The sequence below is a fragment of the Euprymna scolopes genome, chromosome 41, assembly GCF_053919585.1.
Source record: "Euprymna scolopes isolate OS-2025 chromosome 41, ASM5391958v1, whole genome shotgun sequence".
Lineage (NCBI taxonomy): Eukaryota > Metazoa > Mollusca > Cephalopoda > Sepiida > Sepiolidae > Euprymna > Euprymna scolopes.
The window spans coordinates 9,226,030-9,250,026 of record NC_136522.1 but is presented as its reverse complement, the minus strand read 5'-3'; the positions used below and the strand labels follow the sequence as shown (position 1 = coordinate 9,250,026).

At 33.8% G+C, this 23,997-nt stretch overlaps 1 protein-coding gene across 1 annotated transcript in view; it reads left to right on the top strand.

Moving 5' to 3' along the window:
• Positions 1–23,997, top strand: part of LOC145266333 (protein sel-1 homolog 1-like) — a 93,973-nt gene that overhangs the window by 22,809 nt on the left and 47,167 nt on the right. The window contains exons 2-6 of the mRNA XM_080121920.1: positions 9,727–9,907; positions 12,606–12,872; positions 16,487–16,639; positions 19,503–19,566; positions 23,787–23,949. Of these exons, the coding sequence (XP_079978046.1) occupies positions 9,748–9,907; positions 12,606–12,872; positions 16,487–16,639; positions 19,503–19,566; positions 23,787–23,949 (807 nt within the window). The 5' untranslated portion in view covers positions 9,727–9,747. The remainder of the gene's footprint in view (positions 1–9,726; positions 9,908–12,605; positions 12,873–16,486; positions 16,640–19,502; positions 19,567–23,786; positions 23,950–23,997) is intronic.

Below are 23,997 nucleotides of genomic sequence, written 5' to 3'. Positions count from 1 at the left end.
TCAAAAGCAATAGTACATACTACATGGCTAACCAAATAGTAAACACATTTTTTTTTATCATTTTACCCCGAACAAGGCACAGTGCCACTTTGGACGTAAGGGACTACTGTTTGATACCATATCATCAGGGACAATATGTAGGGAGTCAAGCAGCAAAATATTTCTGCACATTACATTTAAACTTTTGCATTTCAGTACAGTTAGAGAAGCAGAAAACCAGGAAATGAATAACCAAAGTCTCGCAGTTTGAGGAAAGAAACTACTTGCAGCATCTAAGGATCTTTACAATGTAGGGGTGGAATTTTGCTGCTTGTTGGATTAATCAGTATTTATGTCGAGAGGACACACATGCTACAAATTCGTTGGAGCACACCCCACTAAAGTACTTGTAAAATTTGGCACAGGGATGCAATATTGTGGTGATGGGACAGGGGTTGGTATTTTGTTTACAATGTGGTACCTATTAGGTTGGAGACTCTTCTGGAACATGTCTAATAGCGAGAAACTAGTAGTAATTGCACCAACCCAGGCGGTAACAATACTTCATGTGTGGGTGAATGATGGCTTTATAACAGATATAGGATACTCTCAGATGTGAGAAGTTTTTATATAATGAAATAATTTATTGTAACAGTGTCGTTACACTTTAATAGTTCGTTACATTTCAACCACTTGGACCCACAGGTTGTCTGGTACCGTCGTAGGAACAAACGAACAAAGGAAAGAAATAAAAAATCAGACTCTGCATTTTTTAAAATTGCAAATGAAAAGTATTTATTTGTAGTTCTTCCAACAATAACTCATTTCATTATTTTTCGAAACTCTCTTAATGAATAATTAGATGAACACGAGATTGAACTTGAGGTACTGGTACAGTTTAATCAAGACATTAAAAAATGAAAATATCGAAAAAAGGTTATATTGTACGTATCCGTTTTGGACTGAAGATCTCCGAAAAAAAATTTCATTTAATTTGATCGAGTAGTTTTTATTTTACAGCAGAAAAACACGTTTTTATGAGAGCGTGTTGAAGTCAGCCATTATGAAATTTGTTGAACATGCCACGGGGAGATAACTCCAGTTAAAGCGCCGACACTCCGTCCCCATCTTTATTACTAGCTTTTCTTCCTAAAAATCGAACCTTTTGCTCGGTATCATAACAAATTGTTTTTTTCTTTTTTTTTTTTCTCGGAGAACTTCGTTCTATAACGAATATGTACAATATAACCTTTTGTCGATATTTTCATTTTTTAATGTCTTGATTAAACTGTACAAGTACTGAATTTAATTCATAATTTTAATGTGATTTATTTTCTGCTCAGAAGATATTTTTCATTTTTTTTTTTTTTTTTTTTTTTTTTTTTTTGCGACTATTTCAATTTGCAGAAAAAAACAACTTTGGAAACTCAAAGAGTTATCGTTCTTGAATGTTCTGTGTGATCTATAAACGTTCCTTCTATAAGAATGATCTCGATAGGGGTGCATACCTCCGCCCGTTTATTACTTTTTGCTGATACGACAGGTGCGTGAAAAAATTAGTTGATATGTATACAGAATATGGACCGTGCTGAAATAATAACTTTATTATTCTTAACATGAGGAGGGGGAAGGGTTTGATAACTATGCGGTAATTTCTCTTAATAAATGAAAGGGTGCAAGTCTAAAGTTCAACCTAATTAAAAAACAAAAATGCAGAAAGATCTTTATGATGTATGTATTCATCACGGAACAAAAATGATATATGCCAAAAATCATGTAAATTGATCAAGTAGTTGTTTTTTATATATAGAAAATCATTTTTTTTTTTCTAAACGCTTTTTAGCAATTTTAAGAGTAAATTGTAGCCATTACGAGGCTGATTTTGATCTCGGTAGTTAGAATCGAGTTGTCTTCCTTTATTAAAATATGGCCGTTCAAAACACGTCTCATAAAATTTGATTTTCTTGGTTAAAAAAAATACTTGATAAATTTATATAATTTTTGGAATATGACATTTTGGTTCCATGACCAGTACGTACATCATAAACATTTTTCTGTATTTTTTTTTTTTTTTTTTTTTTTTTTTTAAATTAAATTGAACTCTGAACTTGCACCAACAAAAGATAGTGTAAAACTTGAATTTAACTTGAAAATCGTATCTGAAAAGGAGCATAGTCTGTATTGTGCATAAGTACAAATTAATTTTTTCTTTATGATACAACCTCTCCCCAAATGATACTGGATATTACATGCAACACGATAGCAGTACAGGTGTTACCGTGTTTGTAGTACAAAACACTGTTGATTCCAATTTCAGAGTTACATAAATTAGGTGCAAGTCCACTGTTCAACTTAAATAAAGAAACAAAAAAAAACATTTTGATGTTTATACCTGTCAAGGAACAAAGATGTCATGTTCTAAAAATCATGTAAATCAATCAAATAAACTGATCAAATAGTTTCATTTGTAACTTAGGAAATCAAATTTTATGAGTAAGCAAAGAATCTCGTGTTGCCAGCTTGAAAAAATAAGGAGGCAAATAAAGCCACAATAATTCAAACTTATGAGACCAGTCTTGTAATGCTACAGATTTCACATTAATCGCTTTAAATCGTTTAAAAATGATTTTCTTTATATAAGCAAAAACTACAGGTTTAATTTACGTAATTTTTGGAATAGGACACTTTGGTTCCATGACAAGTACGTACATCATAAAAACTTTTCTGCAATGTTTGTTCACTTTATTTAAACTTCTGCATGTCAGTACAGTTAGGGAAGCAGGAAACAGGGAGAGAATTCCAAAGTCTAGCAGTCTGAGGGAAGAAACTGTTAGAGTAGAAGACTTTCCAGCATCTAGAGACCTCAACAGTGAAAGGATGGAATTTTGTTGCTTGTCTGGCTGATTTGGAGTATGTACGTCGAGAGGGGGGGGGCACAATTGTTATGAGTTCATCAGAACATATTCCATTAAAGTACTTATTCCATTAAAGTACTTATTCCATTAAAGTACTTATTCCATTAAAGTACTTATTCCATTAAAGTACTTATTCCATTAAAGTACTTATTCCATTAAAGCACAGAGATGCAACATTGTAGTGATGGGACAGAGGTTGGGAACTATTAGACTTGAGACTTTATTTTGGGGACACTTGGTTTGTATAAATCTACAATACTGCCAGATGTGAGAAGCCTCCTAGCATGCTAGAGAGGCCACCTTCATCAGTTTGATACTGCTTTCCACTTCTATGCTCTTTCTGACATATCCTGACTTTCAGTCTCTATTTCAAGAAACCCCCTCCTCTATCAACATACTCCCTAACCCTTTAATGTTTATAAAAGCCTCTACCATACCTCCTATCATTTTTCCCTCTATTTTTTCTTCATTTTAAATGTACATCCCCACTTTATGACATATTAAACTCATACTACCTAACGTATCATGGCAAATCCCTTAACCCCATTGCATACTAGTTATATTGATTACGTGATAATTTCAGTTTTATTTTATAGCAACTTAATCGCCTTCATTCCTTCACATTTATGCTGTTTTACCGTCTACCTTGGACTCCCAATTAGTTTGTTCCTAATGTACTTATTGCAAGACATCATATTTCTAATTTTTTTACCCAGCTCCTCTTCTCTTCTAACGAGAAGCATTAGGCTTCGAAATACCTAGGTATAAAGAGCATATGTATCCCATACCTCTAATGATGTCATCTCCCTGTTGAATGTACGATTAAATTTATACGCATAAGTATATATCTTTATATTGTTATTGTTTTCCTTTTTCCTTTTATATATAAGCTCCACCATCATATGTTGAGCTTTGTATTATCCTGATAAGTCTCCTTTTAAAGAATTTCTCTAATTCTTGGTTATCTCCATATATATATATATATATATATATATATATATATATATATATACCTATACATTTTTTTGTGTATCAATATTTATATTAAAAACCCTTTTTTTCTATTTATTTAAAAAGAAAATACAACTTTGTTATATATGGGTCGTGGAATTGCATTCATCTGCAAAAGATTTAGCTAATTTGCATATTCTTTTAAACAGTCATTTTAATTAATTCCCTATTAGTTTTTTCGTTTTGTTTATGGGATGATCATCTTTAGTTAACTATTACGTGTAATTATATTCATGCAGATATTCTGCATGATTTATACTTGCATAATATTTATGTAAAAAGCTTAAACACAAACCTCTTTCTATAAATATTTATGCATCCGTATATTTGTTTAAATATTTTTGCTTACCAAACTCCTGTCAGTTTTTGGTCTACAGACATGAAACTAAATATATAGGGTATTCGAACCCATGCAAAATTTTATATTTGTGTTTTAGCTGGGGAAAATCAATGCAAAATTGAAAATGGAATTTGTCAGGTGAAAGTCGAACGAGGACATTGGTTTATGTTTAATTTTCAGCATTGCAGCAAATGTCTTCATAGGTCAGGCATTAACTACAATGGAAAAAGTAAATCGTAAGCTAAACGTTTTAGTTTTGATTCTTGGTGGTGGCGCACAAGTCATATTTTTTCTTTAAAATCGTTACTGCATATTGGATCCAATATAATGTCATACAAAATCTGCATCAATCAAAATATCATATTTAAGTGTATTTATGACTAGGCAACGCCGGGCGGCCTACTAGTATATATGAATATATGGGGTGGGGTAAAAATAACAGGTGTTTTTTGAAATTGCTATTACAGAACAAAATAATAGAAAATACTGAGAATTTTGCATCAATTAATAGGGGTTTTAAACCTGTAAAGACTGAAAAATTATCAAAGTGTTGATTTCATGTTTTCAGCAAAATACAAGTCTTTTGGGCATGGTCACAAGAATGTCTACGGAGCCTTTGACAGGAAAAAATGTGCTGGTGCAAGACCTTTTTTTCACCCCACCCCCTTTCCAACAACTGTTTCCATCATTTTGCCAAACCTCTGTAATAGCAATTACAAAAACGCTTATCATTTCTGCCCCTCTCTGTATGTGTGTGTATAAATATATATATTAGTGATGGGATGATCCCAATATTTTTTCCTCATTCTAGTATAATTTCTCTTCTAAATTCTCAATTCTGATACAATTACTGATTTTGAATAAAAAAAAAAAAAAATATGTGAATATAGTTTTCTTTTTTTGGGGGGTAGGGGGCGGGGGTAGGGATCGGATTATTGCAAAAAACAAAATGTCATGTGTGCATATACTTTTGCAAACATAAAAATACATTTGCAGGAGTAATCTATAGATTTTAGTTTTTATTGTTAGTTTAAAATCAATAAATTTTTATTTTATTATTAATACGAGCCCTGGAAAATAAGTTTTAAATAAAAATAAATAAAAGCAAAAAGAATTTGATGTTTCTTTTTTTTTTTTTTTTTTTGAGATGAGGATTGGTTATTCGTATTATTTGGATTCATCAGACTACTGTTTTCATCTTGAGTGTGATTTTCACCGAAACGTTGTGAAAATCACACTCAAGATGAGAACAGTAGTCTGATGAATCCAAATAAAAAGAATTTGTTTTGGCATTGTAAACTAGGCACCAATTTTTTTGATATTGATTCCAATACCCATAAAAGTTTCGATTTTTCTCAATTGCGAATAATTGTCCCAAAGAAGATGCCATTAGTTGGAATTGAAACTAAAATGTTGACATCTTCAGTCTTACCAACTGAGCTAATTGCGACAATCGTTAAAGAAACATTTGAAATTAACATATTTTAAGGCAAAGAAATATATACATGCATAGATGAAACACTTGTGTATGAATTGCCATTTCTACCCCAAGCAATTGATCATTTTGTTCTAAATTTTAGATATTTATACCCTTTAAACTTGGCCCTGTCGGTGGGGCATTAGAATACACCGACTGCCCCCCTGCAGAGGGTAAAAGTCCCTCAATATCCAGTGGTGAGGCCCCAGCTTGTTGGCTTTGGGGAGTGTGGAGCCACCCTTTAATTACCATTGCTCCCAGGTCCACTCTGACCCAGAGTGGTAGTACCTGTTAGGGTTCCAACTATGGGTTAAATAGAAACCGACTTGAAAACAACAAATATATTCTATTAAAAATTTTTTCTTCAAAAATCTTTGGATTCGGCATTAAATAACCCGAAAAGGGTTGATATGCCGTAAAACAACCAACCAACCAACCCTTTAAACTACTCAAAAGAAACTGAAATTTGAAGAATAAAAAACTGCAAAATCCTAATGTTGTCACCTCTAACGGGGATATGCAAGCAACTAGGAACTGCTTGTGAATTAGATATTCCTATGAAACTTCTCCTTTGAAGGAAGTCAGTTCAACCCGGCTAGGGTGAATGCTACTTTGGGGTTTTAATAACTATTGTTAAAATTTCACAAAAAATCGGATTCTACTAAATTTTCAGAATTATGTGATTAACAAGACAAAGTTTAGTAATTTCTTTTATGTTTGTATTTTGCCTCAACTTTTCATACAAAACGTCCATTTTAAAAAATTTTTTTATTTTCTAAATCAAAACAAAGGTTATTATATATGATTAACAAAAGAACAAAAACGTTTTGCAATTTCTTCTATTTTCATCTTTTCTATTTTCATAGATTTGTGATTGTTCTTTTTTAACTTTAGTTCAAGTGAAAAGACCATCTGTTGCGAATGTTCAACCAATACATACTATGAATAATAGAAATGTTTTATTTTTGTGGGTCAACCATTTCATGATTGAAATATTAATAAAGCCATGTTCCAGACGTGTAGACATAAAAGTGCACCCCCTTTCCTTAATAAACAAGAACAGGGATTATACCAGAGTTGTAAAGTCGGAGCTTTTTGAAAGAGTTTTGGATTAGTGTTCAAAAGTCATAAGGATTTTAAGTGCTAAAAATTGTGTTCTGCCTTATGTTTCATTTTACTGCAGTTGGAGATCTCAAAAAGCAAGGGGCACCTTCCTGGACACAACACTTAATCTTTATCTGCGATACATAGATAATCGAATAGTCTGACAAACGAGTTATGTAAGAAGTTAGTAATATTAATTTTTCTTTTACTTATTGAACTGTTAACTATGGTAATCTCTGTTATTATACAAAACAAACTTTGTGAGTTCGATCCCTTGGACTTAAAAACAGCTGGGTCAATTTTTATGTAATTTCACACAAATATACTTTGTGCCTGGCAGTGTTCTTAAATAGGTTTTGTGTCGGAATGTCTTCGATAAGTAATGATAATCCAAATAATCGGATGAAAGAAGGAATAGGCGATTTTGACCAAAGTTAACATCTTACACAGCCTAACATCACAAATACATTTAATAAGTTTTTTTTACAACACAAGCCGAAAGGCCCAACATATAAAATCAACAGTAGGTTATTTGATATGCCAAAGGCCTATTCGAAATTAATGTTTCTGTTTAAAGCACAATTTAACAATTATACTTGACTTTTTCATTTCAAACTTCAATTCAAGCCATTATCACCGCACAAGCAGTAAGGCCAGATATATAAAATCGACAGTAGGTTCTTTGATATGACGATGAATGTTTCTATTTAAAGCGCAATTGAAACATGATACTTGACTTTTTACTTTTAAACTTTAATGCAAACTATTATATATAAACATAATTTTATAAAATCACTAGGTTCTCTACGGTGCAATGTAGACTACAATATATTATGAACTTAGTCACTGCGAGAGGCATGTAAAATTTTCTCCAGGTGCATCATGATGGGTCCCTAGAGTAGGCAATCAATCGATTTGAATGAAAAATAGTTTATTTCACCAATTTCAGTGACGATAAAAATATGAGAGTGCGATACATTTGTTGATCGTCATTCAGTCCCGGGCAACGTTGAATCACCTTGTTAGTAGTATATATTTCTTTTGGTTTCCTGTGTTTTACTGGATTCCAGGACAAGAATTCATCTAGTCTGGTGGAGTATCCAACTTAATGTTGTTACGATAGGCAACATCACTTGGAGAAGATGAACCAGTCCTCATGTAAACCCGCTATAAGGAGGGGATTTTGATTGGGCTTCTAATACTTTTTTATTTTGAATATTTAGGCAGGATTTATTTGTAGGGAGAAACATCCTCATGCCAGGTTGTCCTGACAAATTTCTGTACAGAGAGAACTTAGATGCTTAAGGACAATCTAGCAAGCATTCAGGTTTTCTCCTTTGTCTTGTGTGGATACGCACGGGCGCACTCACCTGGCCGTGATTGTTCCACATGTTGTGCTGGTTCAAAGTTGTTGTCTGTGCCAGTCAACACTGCAATAAAGAGTTCTTACAGCAACAAAACTAAAAGTTCAGTTTATAAATAGATATTTACTGTTTTATTATTTATTTTGCTTACAAATGGTACCCATCTACTTTGCTGGTTGACAGACTTGCAGCATTGAATCTTTGCTTGACCAGACTGAAACATATGTCCTATTATAGAGGTCCAAGGGAACCAACCTACCAAAGAGGCACAGTCACCCAAACTTTTTTGGTAACTCTCTCCAGGTTCTTCCCTTTTGTTGATAGTCATTGTTCAGCTGCTCAAATGATTTTCTCTAAAGATAAAATTCAACTAAACTCTTCATATTATTTCTTTCACAAAGGCAATCTCAGTTGTACTCTTCCCTCAAGTGAGGATTTTTTTTTTTTTTTTTTTTTAAAAAAAAGGAAATATGCACAACATGTTTATACACTTTGACATTTTTCTTTAAATACAGTTTTCAAAAGTGGTTCAAAATATGGAACTCTGTATTTCAAGAAATTCACTATTTTTGGAACCGTTCTCATGAAACTTGGTACTCTTATCATGCGTGTCTTCTGATTATGGAATCAGATCTTACGTAATCCTCTGAAGCCACCAATCTATATAAATATTCTGTTTGTTCCTTCCTTATGTTATGTTTTGTAAAAAAGACAAATACAATTTTTGAAGTCCAAACTACTTAAAAAAAAGGCCAAGTCGACAGAATTTTGGCCTTAAAAAGGCTGATCCAGCAACTCTGTACAAGAAAAAGAAACGGGGCAAAAAAAAAAAATTTAATATGTCCCACACTGTCAACTAAGTTCTAATCTCTGTCCCATCACCTCAATGTTTAATGGAATGTGCTCTGATGAACTAGTTACTTTTGTACCCTCTTGACCCCTACAAACTCGCTTAGCAACAAGATCTTACCCCTTAATTATTGAGGTCGCTAGATGCTGGAATACTACTCTAATAGCTTGTTTCTTTGTTCCTTTAGATGTCTAAACTTCTTAATTAGTTACCCGCTTCCTTGACTTGACTGACACGCAAAAGTGTAAATCTAATATAAACTGACATCTCATTCATCTCCTAAACATGATCCCAAATAATAGTCCATTGCATCCAAGTGACAATATGCCTTTTTTGGGGTGAACATGAATAAAAAAAAAACTTAAAAAAAACTTGATTGATTATTTAACCCAGTTTCGTAGCGATTGGTCAAGTGATGTGCACTGTAGGCTATATACAAACAAACATGACAAACTTGACCAAATTCATAATCTCTGCCTTTGCAGAGATTATTACATAATGGCTCTACTTGATATAACTGATAAATTATTGAGCTTACAGTTATTTGTAGATTTAGATTAATTCATGTCAATAACTCTAAGACGAGTCATTGTAAGTGATTTTAAATAAAATGGTTCCATTATTATATAATTTATATACTTGTATGAATTCTAATTGGTTTTCCTTTTCTCCAAATTTCGGTGCAGTCACACATCTCCCGTACCACCATGAAACTTTATCACGTCTGTCTAATCGGAATAATTTACTTGACCCTCATCTGCGCTGAAGTTCCCCAGGGTCCACCAATCCAGGATGACTTGTCCAACAAGCCAACACACGAGAAGGATCCATCTCTTCATCAGAGCACCGCAGATGGAAGCATAACTGGTAAGGATTTATTTTTTCATTTCTGAAATGTCCATTAACATCTTACAGCTGGAAAAGTGGTTGGATCATTCTATCACTCAAGAAAGTATCTGATTCCTAATGCAATCCTCTATCTGTATAAGAGCCAAATACGTCCTAATGTTAGATTCTGCTTGTACATTAAAAAAAAATGTGCAATCATCAGAAGTATCCTTAACATTCTTTATAGATGTGATTAAAATATAAGCTAAGCTTCAGCCTCTGTCCCATCGACGAAACGTTGCATCCTTCTGCCTGTTCTACAAGTATTTTAATGGTGAATGCTCTGACGAACTGCAGACATTTGTGCCCCCACGACGTAGACATCCTCGACAAACCCGACAGGCAGCTAAATCCCACCCCCACACAGTAGAGATCCCTAGATGTAAAAGATCTTTCTACTCCAGTAGTTTCTTCCCCAGAACCGCTAGACTCTGGAATGCCATTCCAAGTTCCTGCTTCTCCAACTGTACTGACATGCAGAAGTTCAAGTGCAATGTGAACCGACATCTTGCTGCCCAAATCCCAACATCGTGCCCCAGTAGTTGCTGCCCCTGATAGTAGCCCCCTACACCAAAGTGTCAATGCGCCTTGTTTAGGGTGAAAATGTAATTAAAAAAAAAAAGAAGCTGATTAGAAAAGTGAAAAAAAGGGTTGATATGCCATAAAAGAAAAAAACAACCATATTAGCCAGAGACAATAAATAATTACATCTAAACATTGTATAGCCCCAGAATCATGATGTATACTTCTGTAAAATTCTGTTTTGAACTTGAAAAAAATGCCACAGAAGCATATGGAATGCTTCAGACTGCTTTTGGGCCATCTTGCATGAATTGAGTATCAGTTTTTGAGTGGCATAAGAGATTCAAGGAAGGCAGGGAGTCTGTGAGGGATAAGAGGTGTGGGAGGAGTAAGGAAGTCGGAACATCAGAGTTGATTGGCCAAATAAAGAATTTCATGGATAAGGACCGTCATGTGTCTATCGAGACAATAAGTGTACAGTTTTATGTTAGTGTGAGGAACTGAAGATGCAGAAGATTTGCGCAAAGTTTGCCCCAAAGGTGCTCAGAGAAGAAAGACGTCATGACAGCAGGTAGATGGTTGAACTGATCAATTCAGATCCCGCAATTCCTGATGCTCTGGTGACCTGCGATGAAAGATGGATCTACTGCTATGACTCGGAGACCAACAGACAGTTCCCAATGGAAGCATGCTGGCTCACCCTTTTTCCAAAAAGGCCAGACAGAGCAAATTTACCCAGAAACTTGTCATGATCCCCCTTTTTTTTTTTTTTTTTTTTTTTTTTTTTTTTTTTTTTTTTTTTTTTTTTTTTTTAAGGCACAAGTTACCTTTACAAGCTGGAGGTGTTCGATCATCATTGCCTACACCACATTCTGCATCTCCACTGGCAACTATTCATCTCTAACAACACGGTTCGGGCACAAGATACGCACCCTTCAAGAATCCCTCCTTGTCAGACGCCTTCGTAGGTTCAGCCATGCGCTTCGTTGAAACCCAGGTAACCTCATTCATAAAACCATAGATCCAGCACTACCACCATGCTGGAAGAAATGGCGCGGTGGCCAACTCAACACCTAACTGAAGATGGATGCTGAAATGATCCTTAGAGACTGTCATTATGAGACAATTGAGGAGATGAAAGAGGCTGTGATAAGGGTCATTGACACGCTCACACAAGAGGACTTCCATAGGGCCTTCCAGTAGTTGTTGGAAAGATACAGCAAGTGCATTGCAGCCGGAGGAGATTACTTCAAAGGGGAATAGTTCCATGTGTGTACTATCAATAAAAGTGCCTATAAGAAAAAAGTCTGGAAACTTATTGAAGGCACCTTGTAAGTGATAAAGTTTTCCGTGTACACAAATATACGGCATGATCATGTTGACACATCGGTTCCCGTTGGATCACTGAAGTTAAGCAATGTTGAACCAGGTCAGTACTAAATGAGTGATCATTTGGGACTTCCTCGTGCTGTATGTTCTTTCTGCTTATCTCAGCATTGTTTCCAGTTGTCCTGAATTTCTTGCTACTGGACTCAAACAGTGCCGATTCAGGAGAGATGTGGTTGGGGGTTGCGCAATCCTTAAGGCATACACAAACTGCCCTCTAAAATTTATTTTCTAAACTGCCCTCTAAAATTTATTTTCTAAACTGCCCTCTAAAATTCCTAGATCAATTAAACAACAAATTCTGGTTTTATTAAAGATTTTTTGAGAAATTCAGTACTTTATTTTTAGAGAGGTTCTTATGAAAGTTGAATGGAAAATGGACCCCCTATCTTAACACGTTTCATTAAATATTGTTTTGCTACAAAATGATTAACAAATCAAATAGGGGAGGCCATTTTATGTTAACTGACCTTTCGCCTCAGCTAAAAATTGAACAGATTATCTTTTAAAGCTATTTTGTTTCTTGTTATCTTAATACCTTTCTTATTGGGCTGTCCGTCACTATCTTGGCAACTGTAGACTGGTGTGGATGGTCTGCATTCATCCCAGACACTGTGTGCGCTACATAAGCAGCAGACTCAACCTGTTCTGAGTGAATGTCATCTCAAGTCGAGTCGAGTAGATCTCTCTATCACTCTCAATTCATATTCTTTTAGAAACATTTGATTGTATTAGTCGTCGTTAACTATAGAATTTTTTTTCTTTTTAGGTGACAGTCATGATTCTCAGGAAACCTCGGACGATAAACATTCTGAAATTCATGGGATTAATATTGGTGGTCAAAGGTCGGACATGAGTCCTGAGAAAGAGTATCAAGCAAATGAAGAAGATTCTACCCAGTCTTCTTTCGCAGAACCGGACTCGTCACGTGATGCAGAACCGGACTCGTCACATGATGCGGAACCAGAATCACCACATGATGCTGAATCAGAATTGAACATAGACGCTTCTGACACAGAACATAACTATATCAACAGTAAGAGTTATTATCTTATTTGGTTCTTTGTCCAGAATTTCTCCTATATTAAGAAAAACAAAAAGAAAGAAAAATCTGTATGATGTACATGATGAAACGAAAATATCATATTCCAAAAATCATGTAAATTGATCAAGTAATTTTATTTTTAAATGAGAAAATCAAATTTTATGAGTAACAGAAGAGCGATTGTCTTGCCTGACATTTGAAAACAATCTAAAAACAAAGGGAGATAACTCAATGATTCAAATTTTTGTTGCAATACTTACAAATTCTTATTAATTGCTTAAAAATGATTTTCTTTATAAAAATAAAACTACTTGATCATTTTAAAAAATAACTTAAATTTCGTTTTCAATTTCGTTTTCAATCCAAACTAGGCGTATTGCCACTTGGAATGTAAGGGGTTACTATTTTGGAGAGGTGAGCAGCAAGATGTCTGTTCACATTACATTTAAATTTCTGCAGGTTAATACAGTCAGGGAAGCAGGAAACAGGCAGTGAATCAATTTACATAATTTTTAGAATATATTTTTATTACATACAGAATTTTGTTTAGTTTTGTTTTTTTATTATAGGGAGATTTCTAAACAAGAACCTGTTATTTAATTTCTTTTTTTGTGTATGTATGTGTGTTGATTCACTCAATGAATTATGGTGTAATTCAGTACTACCTATTGCATAGTTATGTTGGTTTTGCTTGTAATTACCCAGCAGGATAAAAAAAAAAAAGACTTGATAAAGAGTGGTTACTTAGTTAGCATGAACCTTAGCTTAAGATGTTAACCCCTGTTGCTTGCCAACAATTAAATTATTAAAATATTAGCAGGACCCATTGAAATTCTACAGATGAGAAATATATTTAATTAACAAATATGTTTTGATAAAGCTGATATTTTTATGGATAGTAGAAAAAAATATTTTTTTTCAATATAAAAACTAGTAAGACGCAGATATGAATTTATTAACATTTCTATGAAAATAGTTTCCATTGTATTTTAAATATAGAACTGACCCAAATGAGATAAATTAATAAGAACTAATAAATATTCAGAAAGTAATTTTGTGCTACATAGTTCAATACAAATAATAAAATAACATTGTAAGAGACAATATTTTACTCATTCAGTCTCGCACCTCTTGGCAGACAATGTTCATTTTTTGTCCTGTTTCCTTCGAATATTTTTTATTTATTTATTTTTTTTGAAGAACTGCTGTATGTCGTAATTACTTAGAGTTCCTTTCTCACCCTATTACAGCAATGATTGTATATTATTATAATAATATTCGAAAACGAAGCTACATTAAAGAGAGATCACACTCATATTTTTATCCAAGGTTGCCAGATGGGCCTTTTTAAAGCTGAATTTTGTGAATTAGGCCTTTTTTTTTTTTTTTTTTTTTAAATCATTTAGCCTTCAAAAATTATATTTGGCTTTTTTCAGAGTGTAATGTACAGACTATGGAAGAAACAAATCGAATATTATATGGATGAATTTCTTTTTTAAATACAAAAAATGTTTATCAACGTTTATTATTTTTAATAACTTATAAATGAAATACATTTTTATAGATTTTGTTCCAGAGCAATATTATTATACTACAAAAACTAAACGAGCAGAATGTTATTTAGGTTGAAAACGGAAAAACCATGAAAGCTGAATGAAAGACATTGGTTAAACGAATCTATATATTTATAAAAGTGAAATTCTGTGTGTACATTTCCCTACCAAATAATTCTGTCAATTTTCAGTCTAAAGACTCGAGATTTGACATAAGGGGTATTGGGATTGGGAAAATATTTTTAATCGGTTTTCGGCCAGAAATTTGGCTGTCAAAGAATTAAAGTTCAATAATTTGACCTTTGAAAAGTTTACCAAACTCCTCGGCCAATTTTCGGTCTAATCACTTGAAATTTTAAATATAGGTTACTTGGACATGAATCAAATGTTTTAATTTGATTTGAGCCCCCCAAAATAAATGTTAAGGGGTCAAAATTGGAGTCAAAGTTAAAAAATTTTTTTACCTCTGCAGTCTGTATCAAATTACTCAGCCAATTTCTGGTCTAAACATTTGAAATTTTACATAAAGGGTATTCAGAGATAGGGCAAGCTTTTTAATCTGTTTGCGTCCAAAATTTGAGCTGCCAAGGGGTCAAAGTTCAAAAGATTTTACCTTTGCAGTGTCTAGTAAACTACTCAGCCAATTTTGGGTCTAAACATTTGAAATTTATACATAATTCAGACAGGCGGCAAGCATTTTAATCAGTTTTGGGCTGAAAATTTGGTTGCCGAAAAGTCAAAGTTGAAGGAGTTGACCTTTACAGATTCTACCAAATTTCTCCGCCAATTTTGGGTCTAAACACTTGAAATTTTAGATGTAGGCAATTTGGACATGGGTGAAACATTTTATTTTGATTTTGAGACCTAAATAATAAATGTTAAGGGGTCAAAATTGGAGTTAAAGTTGAAAAAAAATTTACCTCTTTCTGGTCTAAACATTTGAAATTTTATATAAAGAGTATTCAAAGATAGGGCAAACTTTTTAATTGGTTTGGGTCGAAAATTTGAGCTGCCAAGGGGTCAAAGTTGCAAAGATTTAACCTTTGCAGTGTCTAGCAAACTACTTAGCCAATTTTGGGTCTAAACATTTATCTACACCCATCTTCCCCCCCCCCCTTCCTATTTTCTTTTTTTTTCTCTGCTCAGACCATCCCTCTCTCTAGACATGCACACACCTCATTTATAGAATTGATTACTGAAAGAATGTGTCAGCATTTTCTTTCCAAATTAGTATATAAAATAGCTGACTAATTACTATTACTAATGGCAATTACAACACTATTGTTCCGGCGACCTCAGGACACTCATTAATCTTTATTCTTGACCTTGGTAAGTGGTAATTCCTTTGTACAAAAAAAAAAAGAAAACAGTTCTATAGATAACTTTTTTTTTTTTAACTAAGGTGTCGTCACTTATCAAGATCCAAAAGCTACTCAAGGATAAGGGTTAATGAGTGTGTCAGTTGGATGGTGAGACAACGTTGTGATAATTGGTAATGATCGTTGAACTTGGGCAGAATTTGATTATTTAAGAGATGGCTCAACAAGAATTTGTTTCCATTGGACTTGAAGATAGCTATATTTTTACCAGCTTGGAAGCAGTCCCACGTTATTGTGTTCCACAGATGAATATTTCTAGGAAAGAAACTCTGCTCATGGAAGCTCTGTTTAGTTTTAGGTACAGAAAGAGAAAAAGGGAAATTATTGACAGTGATTGTAGCTAGACAAGTTTTCGTGAACTTTTTTTTTTTTTTTTTACAGCTAGGGGGAATAATAGATTGGAGCTCAGTCGAGCATCTACCATAAAAATGATAAAGCAAAGAACGAGAAGCGGCTTTAGGGAAGAGGATATTTCACACTAGATCATGAAGTCTGTTTTGTACTCTGTCAAGGCAGGGAAAGCGTGTTCTGAGTGGCACCTCTTAAGATGTGGCAACAGTACTCCATTTTAGGATGTAAAATGCATTTTTTACACAAAGGTTTCAATTTCACACACATTTGTAAAAACAAATGAATAATTTTTGTTACTTTAATTAATATTTACTTTTTTTAGATTATAGCGACCATGACGAGACAAATGAACAAGAAGCAGATCCTCCTTCTGAGCTGCCAGTCGAGCCTGATACGATGCATAAACCTGATGCCGTTGCGAATGAAGAAAAGACTAATACTGAAGAAGTACCGCTTTCTCCACAAGAGCAGAAAGGTAAGTTCTTGACAAGATTTTTAACTAATAGATACTCTTGTTGCGATAAAGATTCTTAAAATCTATTATGACTGCTCGTTTATTGTCACTCGTTCCTCGAATTCAAACATTGGGTATTTGAGTCGTCAACTTGGTCAAAGGTCAAATGGCTTCTTTCCACTTGATTCAATTCATTGCCAATACTTCTGTTAAGCTATGACGACGTTTCACGTTTGATGTTATCAATCCACCTCTTCCTTGGTTGGCATCTTGTACAGGCTTCTGGAACATCAAAGTTAATTATTTTTTTATTTTATTTATTTTTTTTTTTACAAAGGAGTCACCACTTATCAAGGCCCGGAGGTCACTCAAGGATAAAAGTTAACGAGTGTACAGTAGTCAAAGGGAACATGTCGTAGTAATTCTTAATAGTGGATATTTAGTAAATTGGATTACTTCAGAGGATGACTCAAGAATTTGTTCACATTGGACTTGAAGACAGCCATGTTGTAATCAGTTGGAAAGCAGGAAAACTGTAGAGAGTTCTACAGACTGCAGCTCTAAGAAAGAAGCTTTGTTCATGGAATCTACGTTTAGGCTTAGGCATAGATAAAGAGTGGGTGAAATTATTGATAGTGGTTTCAGCTAGACGAGTGTTTTTTTGTGAAAGTAAGGAGGGGGAGACCATAGATTGGAGGTCAGATGAAAAGAAAAGTGAATCCTCCATTAGGCTATGAAGTTTCTTTTGAACTCTGTCGAGGCAGGATAAGCTGCTTCTAGCAGCTCCTGCTCAGATGTGGCAACAATATTCCATCCTTGGACGTACTTGGCTCTTATGCAAGTAGAGAATTGCATCAGCAATGAGATATCTAATGGAGCGGTAGAAGGATCCCACCATTTTTTCAGCAGCATTGGCAACGGATTTGATGTACGTTTTCCATGTCAGATGAAAAGCAAAGGTCAGACCTAGAAGCTTGTCAAAACATGGGGCTCTCCCCAAGACAAGAGCCATTCATTTCAATTGATGCCAGACGGGGGTTATAGCATTAATGATGAAAAGATAGAAGTTTGGTTTTAGATGCATTAAAATGATCCAATCACTCTTTCCCCATTGCCTCACTTGCTCAAGATCAGAGAATACAGAATCAGAGAGAACTTGGTCATTTACAGCCTTTGAAGTGTTGCTATGGATGGTGTTGTCTGTATAAATGTCTACGAATGATCTTAGGATGTGATTTGAGAGATCATTTATGTAGATCAGGAAGAGAGTTGGACCCAGAATTAAATTGTCACCATTTATTTATTAAAGATGGGTAGTTGTTGACTGCCATGTGTTGGATATGGCCAAACCATCTCAGTCTCATCAAGTGTAGCGTCTCCTTTACATCGCAGGAAAGTGATTTTTTTATTTATTTTATTTTTTTTAATTCAGAAAACAACGGATTCTGCTTAAATTGTTAGAGCCTATCCTGTGTGCTGCTAAGAGAAGAGGCCACTCAGAGTGGAGCTATTTATTGTTTGAAAAAAACAATTCTTCCTTAGAAAGAAGGCTACATGTTGAGAAAGGTACCCACTCGAGATTTTGGAAAATTTATGTCCATTTCATTCGATAGATCTTGTTTTTTTTATTTATCTTGAGTGATGAAATTTAAATGAAGCTCACTGGGCGGTCAATCCACTATCAGATGGTAGATTAGGGAGATTAGAATCCTAGTTTGGCCTAAGGGGTACCTACTCACCACCCCCGAATGTTGTTTTTATCTTTGAAGACACCTTCCATTCCTATATTCTATCCCAATCTTTTTATTTTCCATATCTCCACTTAGCTCCCACTCCCATTCAGAGACTGACCTGCTTATTTTTGGTTGACCCAGAAAAGAGTGGGCAGTCTTACACTTTAGCAAAAGGGTTTTGAGGGCCTTACTAGCATTTTGTTTTTCTTTATTTTATATTCTTTTTGGGATCTTCCCACTTCCCATCAAACATATATATATATATATATATATATATTTCTTTGTGAATAAAACTTCATCAAAACGATTGGGTATCTTTTAAGTAGGTTTTTAACTCCATAATGAATGTGGTATTTTGTTGAAACAATCTAGCTAAGAGTGATCAAAAGTTTTGTTATCAAAAAGAATCAACTCTCCCACTCCTCCAAAATCGAATGGGGCGTAATGTTGAACTTGGAGATTGTAATTATTTTTCTTTGGCTCTATAAATTAGTTTAAGGAGTATCTTGTATTGCAAACTCCATGATGTATATTTAGTCATCGTATATGAATGCATGACAAAATGGTGACTTTGTGATGAAATAAATATTTGGAGGCTTGGAGGAGAGATCACTCTGAGTTGTTTTTTTTGTAATTTGAAAAAGTACTTTCTTTTCAGAAAGATTACGTAATAGAAATCGATTGTTGTTCAGAATTCAACCTAATCAAAAAAAAAAAAAAAGATACAGTAAAATCTTAGATGTACGTGTCCATCACGGACTGAAAATGCTATTATATTCCAAAAAAAAATGTAAATTGATCATGTACTTTTTCTTTTTTTTTTTTTTTTTTTTTTTTTTTGCTTTTTATCCATTTTAATAGTAAATTATAGCCATTACAAGGTTGATATTGATCTTGATAGTTCGAATTGTTGCAATTTATTTATTAAAGATGGTCAGTCAAGACATACCATTCTTGTTTTCTCCAAAAATTTTATTTACTTAGTAAAAAAATAAAAACTTGATAAATTTACGTAATTTTTTGAATATGATATTTTCATTTTTGTCAGGAGTACATCATATAGATTTCTGTATTTGTTTTTTTAATTAGATTGAATTCTGCACAAGAACCTAGAAATCTTATGCATTTAATTTTTTAAAATTTATTTTCAGCAAATGAACTTTACGAACAAGGAGAAGCGTTGCTAAATAACACATACCACAAAAATAACAAAGTGTAAGTATTTCATTTTTTTTTTTTTTTTAATGTTTATTACTGAAATAAAAGTTAGAATTATGTTTCAGAATTTTTTAGATGAGATTTAGTAATTTGTTTTATTTGGACATGTGGTACAATGGATGAAGACGTGAAGTAAAAATCAGTTCTAAGTGACAGTCTTTTGGAGGTTGAAGGTTCAATCCTCACTACAGTGATACTAAGAATAAAATAAAAATTATGGTTTTTGTCGAAGTCCCCCATATTAAAATAACAAAAATAAAAAAAACTTTGTATGATGCACATACCTGTGACAAAACGAAGATATATTCCAAAAATCACATAAATTGATCAAGTAGTTTTATTTTTTAATAAGAAATTTATTTTGAAGTGATTGATGGGAATTCATAGGCATTACAATATAAACCTCTGTTTAAATTATTGAGTTATCTCCCCTTTTTTTTTTTTTTTTTTGTCCTTAGATTGTTTTTGAAACAGCAAGCAAGACATCTGCTCTTTTTTTATTACTAATAAAATTTAGTTTTCTTATTTAAAAATAAAACTACTTAATCTATTTATATGATTTTTGGAATATATTTTTGTTTCATTACAGGTACACACTTCATACAATTTTTTTTTTTTTTTTAATACCTAACTAGCGGAGGTACCTGGCGTTGCCTGGGTGTTTGGAGGTGTGTGTGTTAAAAAAAAAAACCTTGGCCAGGTAAAAGAAAAAAAGTTTTAGTAGGAAGGTAGGATTGAACCCCGAAAGCCTTGACATGAAGGTGGAAAGAGGAAAAAAAAGAAGCCAGTCACTTAACCATCTCGGCCACGAGGGGAGAGGAACTGATAAAGGTGTTATATGAAGGTTTATTAAGCAAAATAAACCAGTGTGAGGAAGTGGCGTAGTGTCTGACCTAGTTTTGCGATGCAAGCCAGATCATTCGCCTTCACTTTTCAAAGACACGGCGAGCTGATAAAATTTGGGCAAATTAAATACACACGCGACCCCCGTTTTTAAGTCGTAGTTATTATGATTTAGATGCGATATAAAAAGTTTTAAGTAATAGTGAGCCTACCCAGAAGGCCTGGGGAAAAAAGCCATTTGCGAACATACACAAAAAGCGAACATACACACTCACACACACATTTTCGCTTTTATATTTATAGATGGAATTCTCAACAAAATCCCAAACGTTAAATAATATTGAAGAAAAATTGGAAGGCAAATGATCTATATATCTATAAAAGTGTGTGTGTGTGTGTGTGAGTGAGTGAGGACACTTCTCAACCTATATACTCAACAAATTTTTGATCTAAAAACTTGAAATTTGGTATATAGACATGTGGAAAACTTTAATTTGTTTTCATCCAGGAAAAAAAAGGCTGCTGAAGGGTCAAAATTGAAAAATTGTTACTTAGGGGGTGGCTCATCAGATTTTTATGTTTGTCAACTGTTTCTTGAGGTTTGAAAACAGTTTTTAAAGATTGTGATAAGCTGGTCTTATGGTTATCGTACTTGACTCACTGTCTTTAGGTTTTGGTTTCAATCTCAACTCTAGTATTTTTTTTATTATTACTTACAAGTGTTATATACTGGTGGTATGAAGATGACGTATATTCTGTATTGTTGTTGTTGTTCATTTAGGGAGAGTCTTAGTGAGATATCTAGAGACAGGGTACACACTTCTATAGGAGCACCAGCCTGTAATTCACTAGAAGGAGATCTATGAATATCTTGATAGATAGACCGAGAGATAATGCGTTTGACAATTACGTTGACATTTGTACATATGTTTGTTGTAAATCGTCTAGTGATTGGAATGACAGCTGATTTCATTTATCAATGAATGAGACACTTTGTTATAAAAAAAGACTTGGTTTATTTAGTAAACATTCATATGAATACACAATACGGAGGTGGTGGTGGTGGGAGAGGTGTAGGTTGCTAACGTGACAGGCAGTTCCTCGTCGTTTGTCTCTCTCTCCCCGTCTCCGTGTTTCTGCTTTGTTTTTGTTTACCATCTCACTTTTATGGACTTTCGACCTGGTAACCCATAAACCAATTGACGTCATTGGCCCATATTTTGACCAGCCCGGCGTTTGCTTTTGGTCTTACCGGCGACCGAATTACGTCATCTTCAGGTCATCGCATTCCCGGGTTTCATTTTTGTCGGTCAGGATTTAAGTTCATTCGAACCTTGCTCCATACAACGGCCTGACCCATAAAACAACTTGCGTCATAGGACCAGGTCATCTAATTTCCGGGTTCCATTTTTGTTGGCCCGGATTTTGAGTTTGTTCGCACCTTGCCTCTCTATAAGAAGTGAACTGTTAAGAAAACACATAATACTTGTAAACGCATGTCTCAGTTTTTTTTTTATTTTTTTTTTATTTTTTTAATTTTTTTTAAATTTTTTTTTTTTTTTTACTTCATCTTTAAAAAATTTTTTTTTTTTTAAGAAATTTAATATTATGTTTAATACCGGGCAAGGCCAAGTACATCTAGTAGTTAATAAATTGACATTATTTCAGAAACAGACATGCAAGTATCAGTAAGTTTCATTGGATATCTCGACCGAGGGAAGGCTCAGGATTGAGCCAGTTTCCTTGAGCACAAATTATATCTCGAACCATCGTGGTTGAGTTTCAATGATCCTGAGTCAAATCTCAGGAAATGGCTAATCACTCCCAATTCCAACGCTGGAGATGAATTACTTGTGGGCCTGATAGTACCGCCAGGTCATCCTTAATTGTTGTTGCCACGGTCTTCAGCTACACACTGACATGTTTGTGCTGAAAGCAAAGTTAATTCATGTTGGTCCCCAGTGTGCCACAGGCTGGTGAAGAAGTGGCCTATCACTCCACTCGTCTCGATGGCGATAGATTCTTTTCAGTTTATGGATGAATCGATTTACGAATCCTGTGCAGGAGCAGTTGCCATATGCAAATGACCAAGCTAGAGTGCGATGTGACATCACAGCAGTGATAAAAAGGACACACGTGTTTGAAGAAGTGTTCAGTGGAGTAGTGTTCGAGGCGTGTTAGAGACATGGGAGAGCGGAAAAGAATGTGTCCGAGACACAAGTGTTTGAAAGAGTGGAGCATGAGATATAACGAGAAAAGCATGTGTTCGAGACGTGTGGTTGACGTCACACGAGGGATGAAATGTCACGCGGTCGGAGAAGGAGAAATGAACTGTTTAAATATTTAGAAAAAATGTCTTGTTCGAAATACTACATATAAAGGCTTTTGTTAAAAAAAGAAAGTCAATTCTTTTTCTTTCCTCTGTCCCTTATGACGGAGTCTACAATGTGTTGAGTTCATTAAAAAGTAATAACACTGTTAAAAAGAAAGATGTATAATTTTGCATTAAGTTTGTCAACCAAAATGGAGTGTATCGGTTCATACAGACTTGAAAAGTCCTTGAATTTTGACTTTTGCCTTGAAAAGGCCTTATTTCCATTATTACCTTGAAAAATCCTTGAAAATATGGAAAATGTCTTAAAATTTCTTTAAAGGGCTTTGAAATTGTATTCTATATATCCAATAAAAATTTGTCGAAATCTTAAAAATAAAATCAATAAATATTATTAAATTATGTTTGAAGTTTTAATAAAAATACCATTAAAATATTAAAAAAAAAAATTGAAAATTGCATGTGTCATGTCGAAATTAGTAAAAATTACAAAAAATCATAGAGTAGAAGATCTATTAGAATTATTCTTTACAAAAAAAAAAAACACATATATTAACGATCTGCCACTTTCTATTTTAAAATAACAAATTACAATTATTTTTTAAAAATCATAAACTATAGTTATCTCCACTCTTCTCTTAAGAACTCTACAACATTAACCCTTCCAACCTGCACGGCCGATATATCAGCCCTAGCAACATAGCTAAAAAGACAACACTGCCTTCTAATAATACATTATAAAATAATTTTGTTAATTGCCTTTTTTGGCTAATCTTTGCTTAATTGTGTCAAGATCCAAAGGGTTAACAAATAAAACTCTAAAATTCAATAATTTATACTTGTCATTTTTCTACTCGTTCTTTGTAATTTAAAATTTTTTTACTTATATCGACATGACAAATAAGTACATAATTGTGTTTTTTACCTAACCTGCATTTATGTGAAATCTCATATTGTGTACAAGCATCATATTTATAAATCTTTTTTGTTTGTTTATTGTAATATTAAATTTTCATTTTTAATTTTTTTTTTTTTTTTTCAGTGCTTATGGGTTTTTCGAAATAGCTGCGCAGTTGAATCACACTAAAGCCATGGAGTACATCGGGTTTTGTCATTTCTTTGGTGACCACTGTGAGCATAACATAACCAAAGCCAAGGAGATATTTACAGAGCTGTCCAACCGAGGATCACCCCGGGGTCAATTGGTAATATTCAAATTCCTACTCTGTCATTCAGAATTTTCACATTGATAT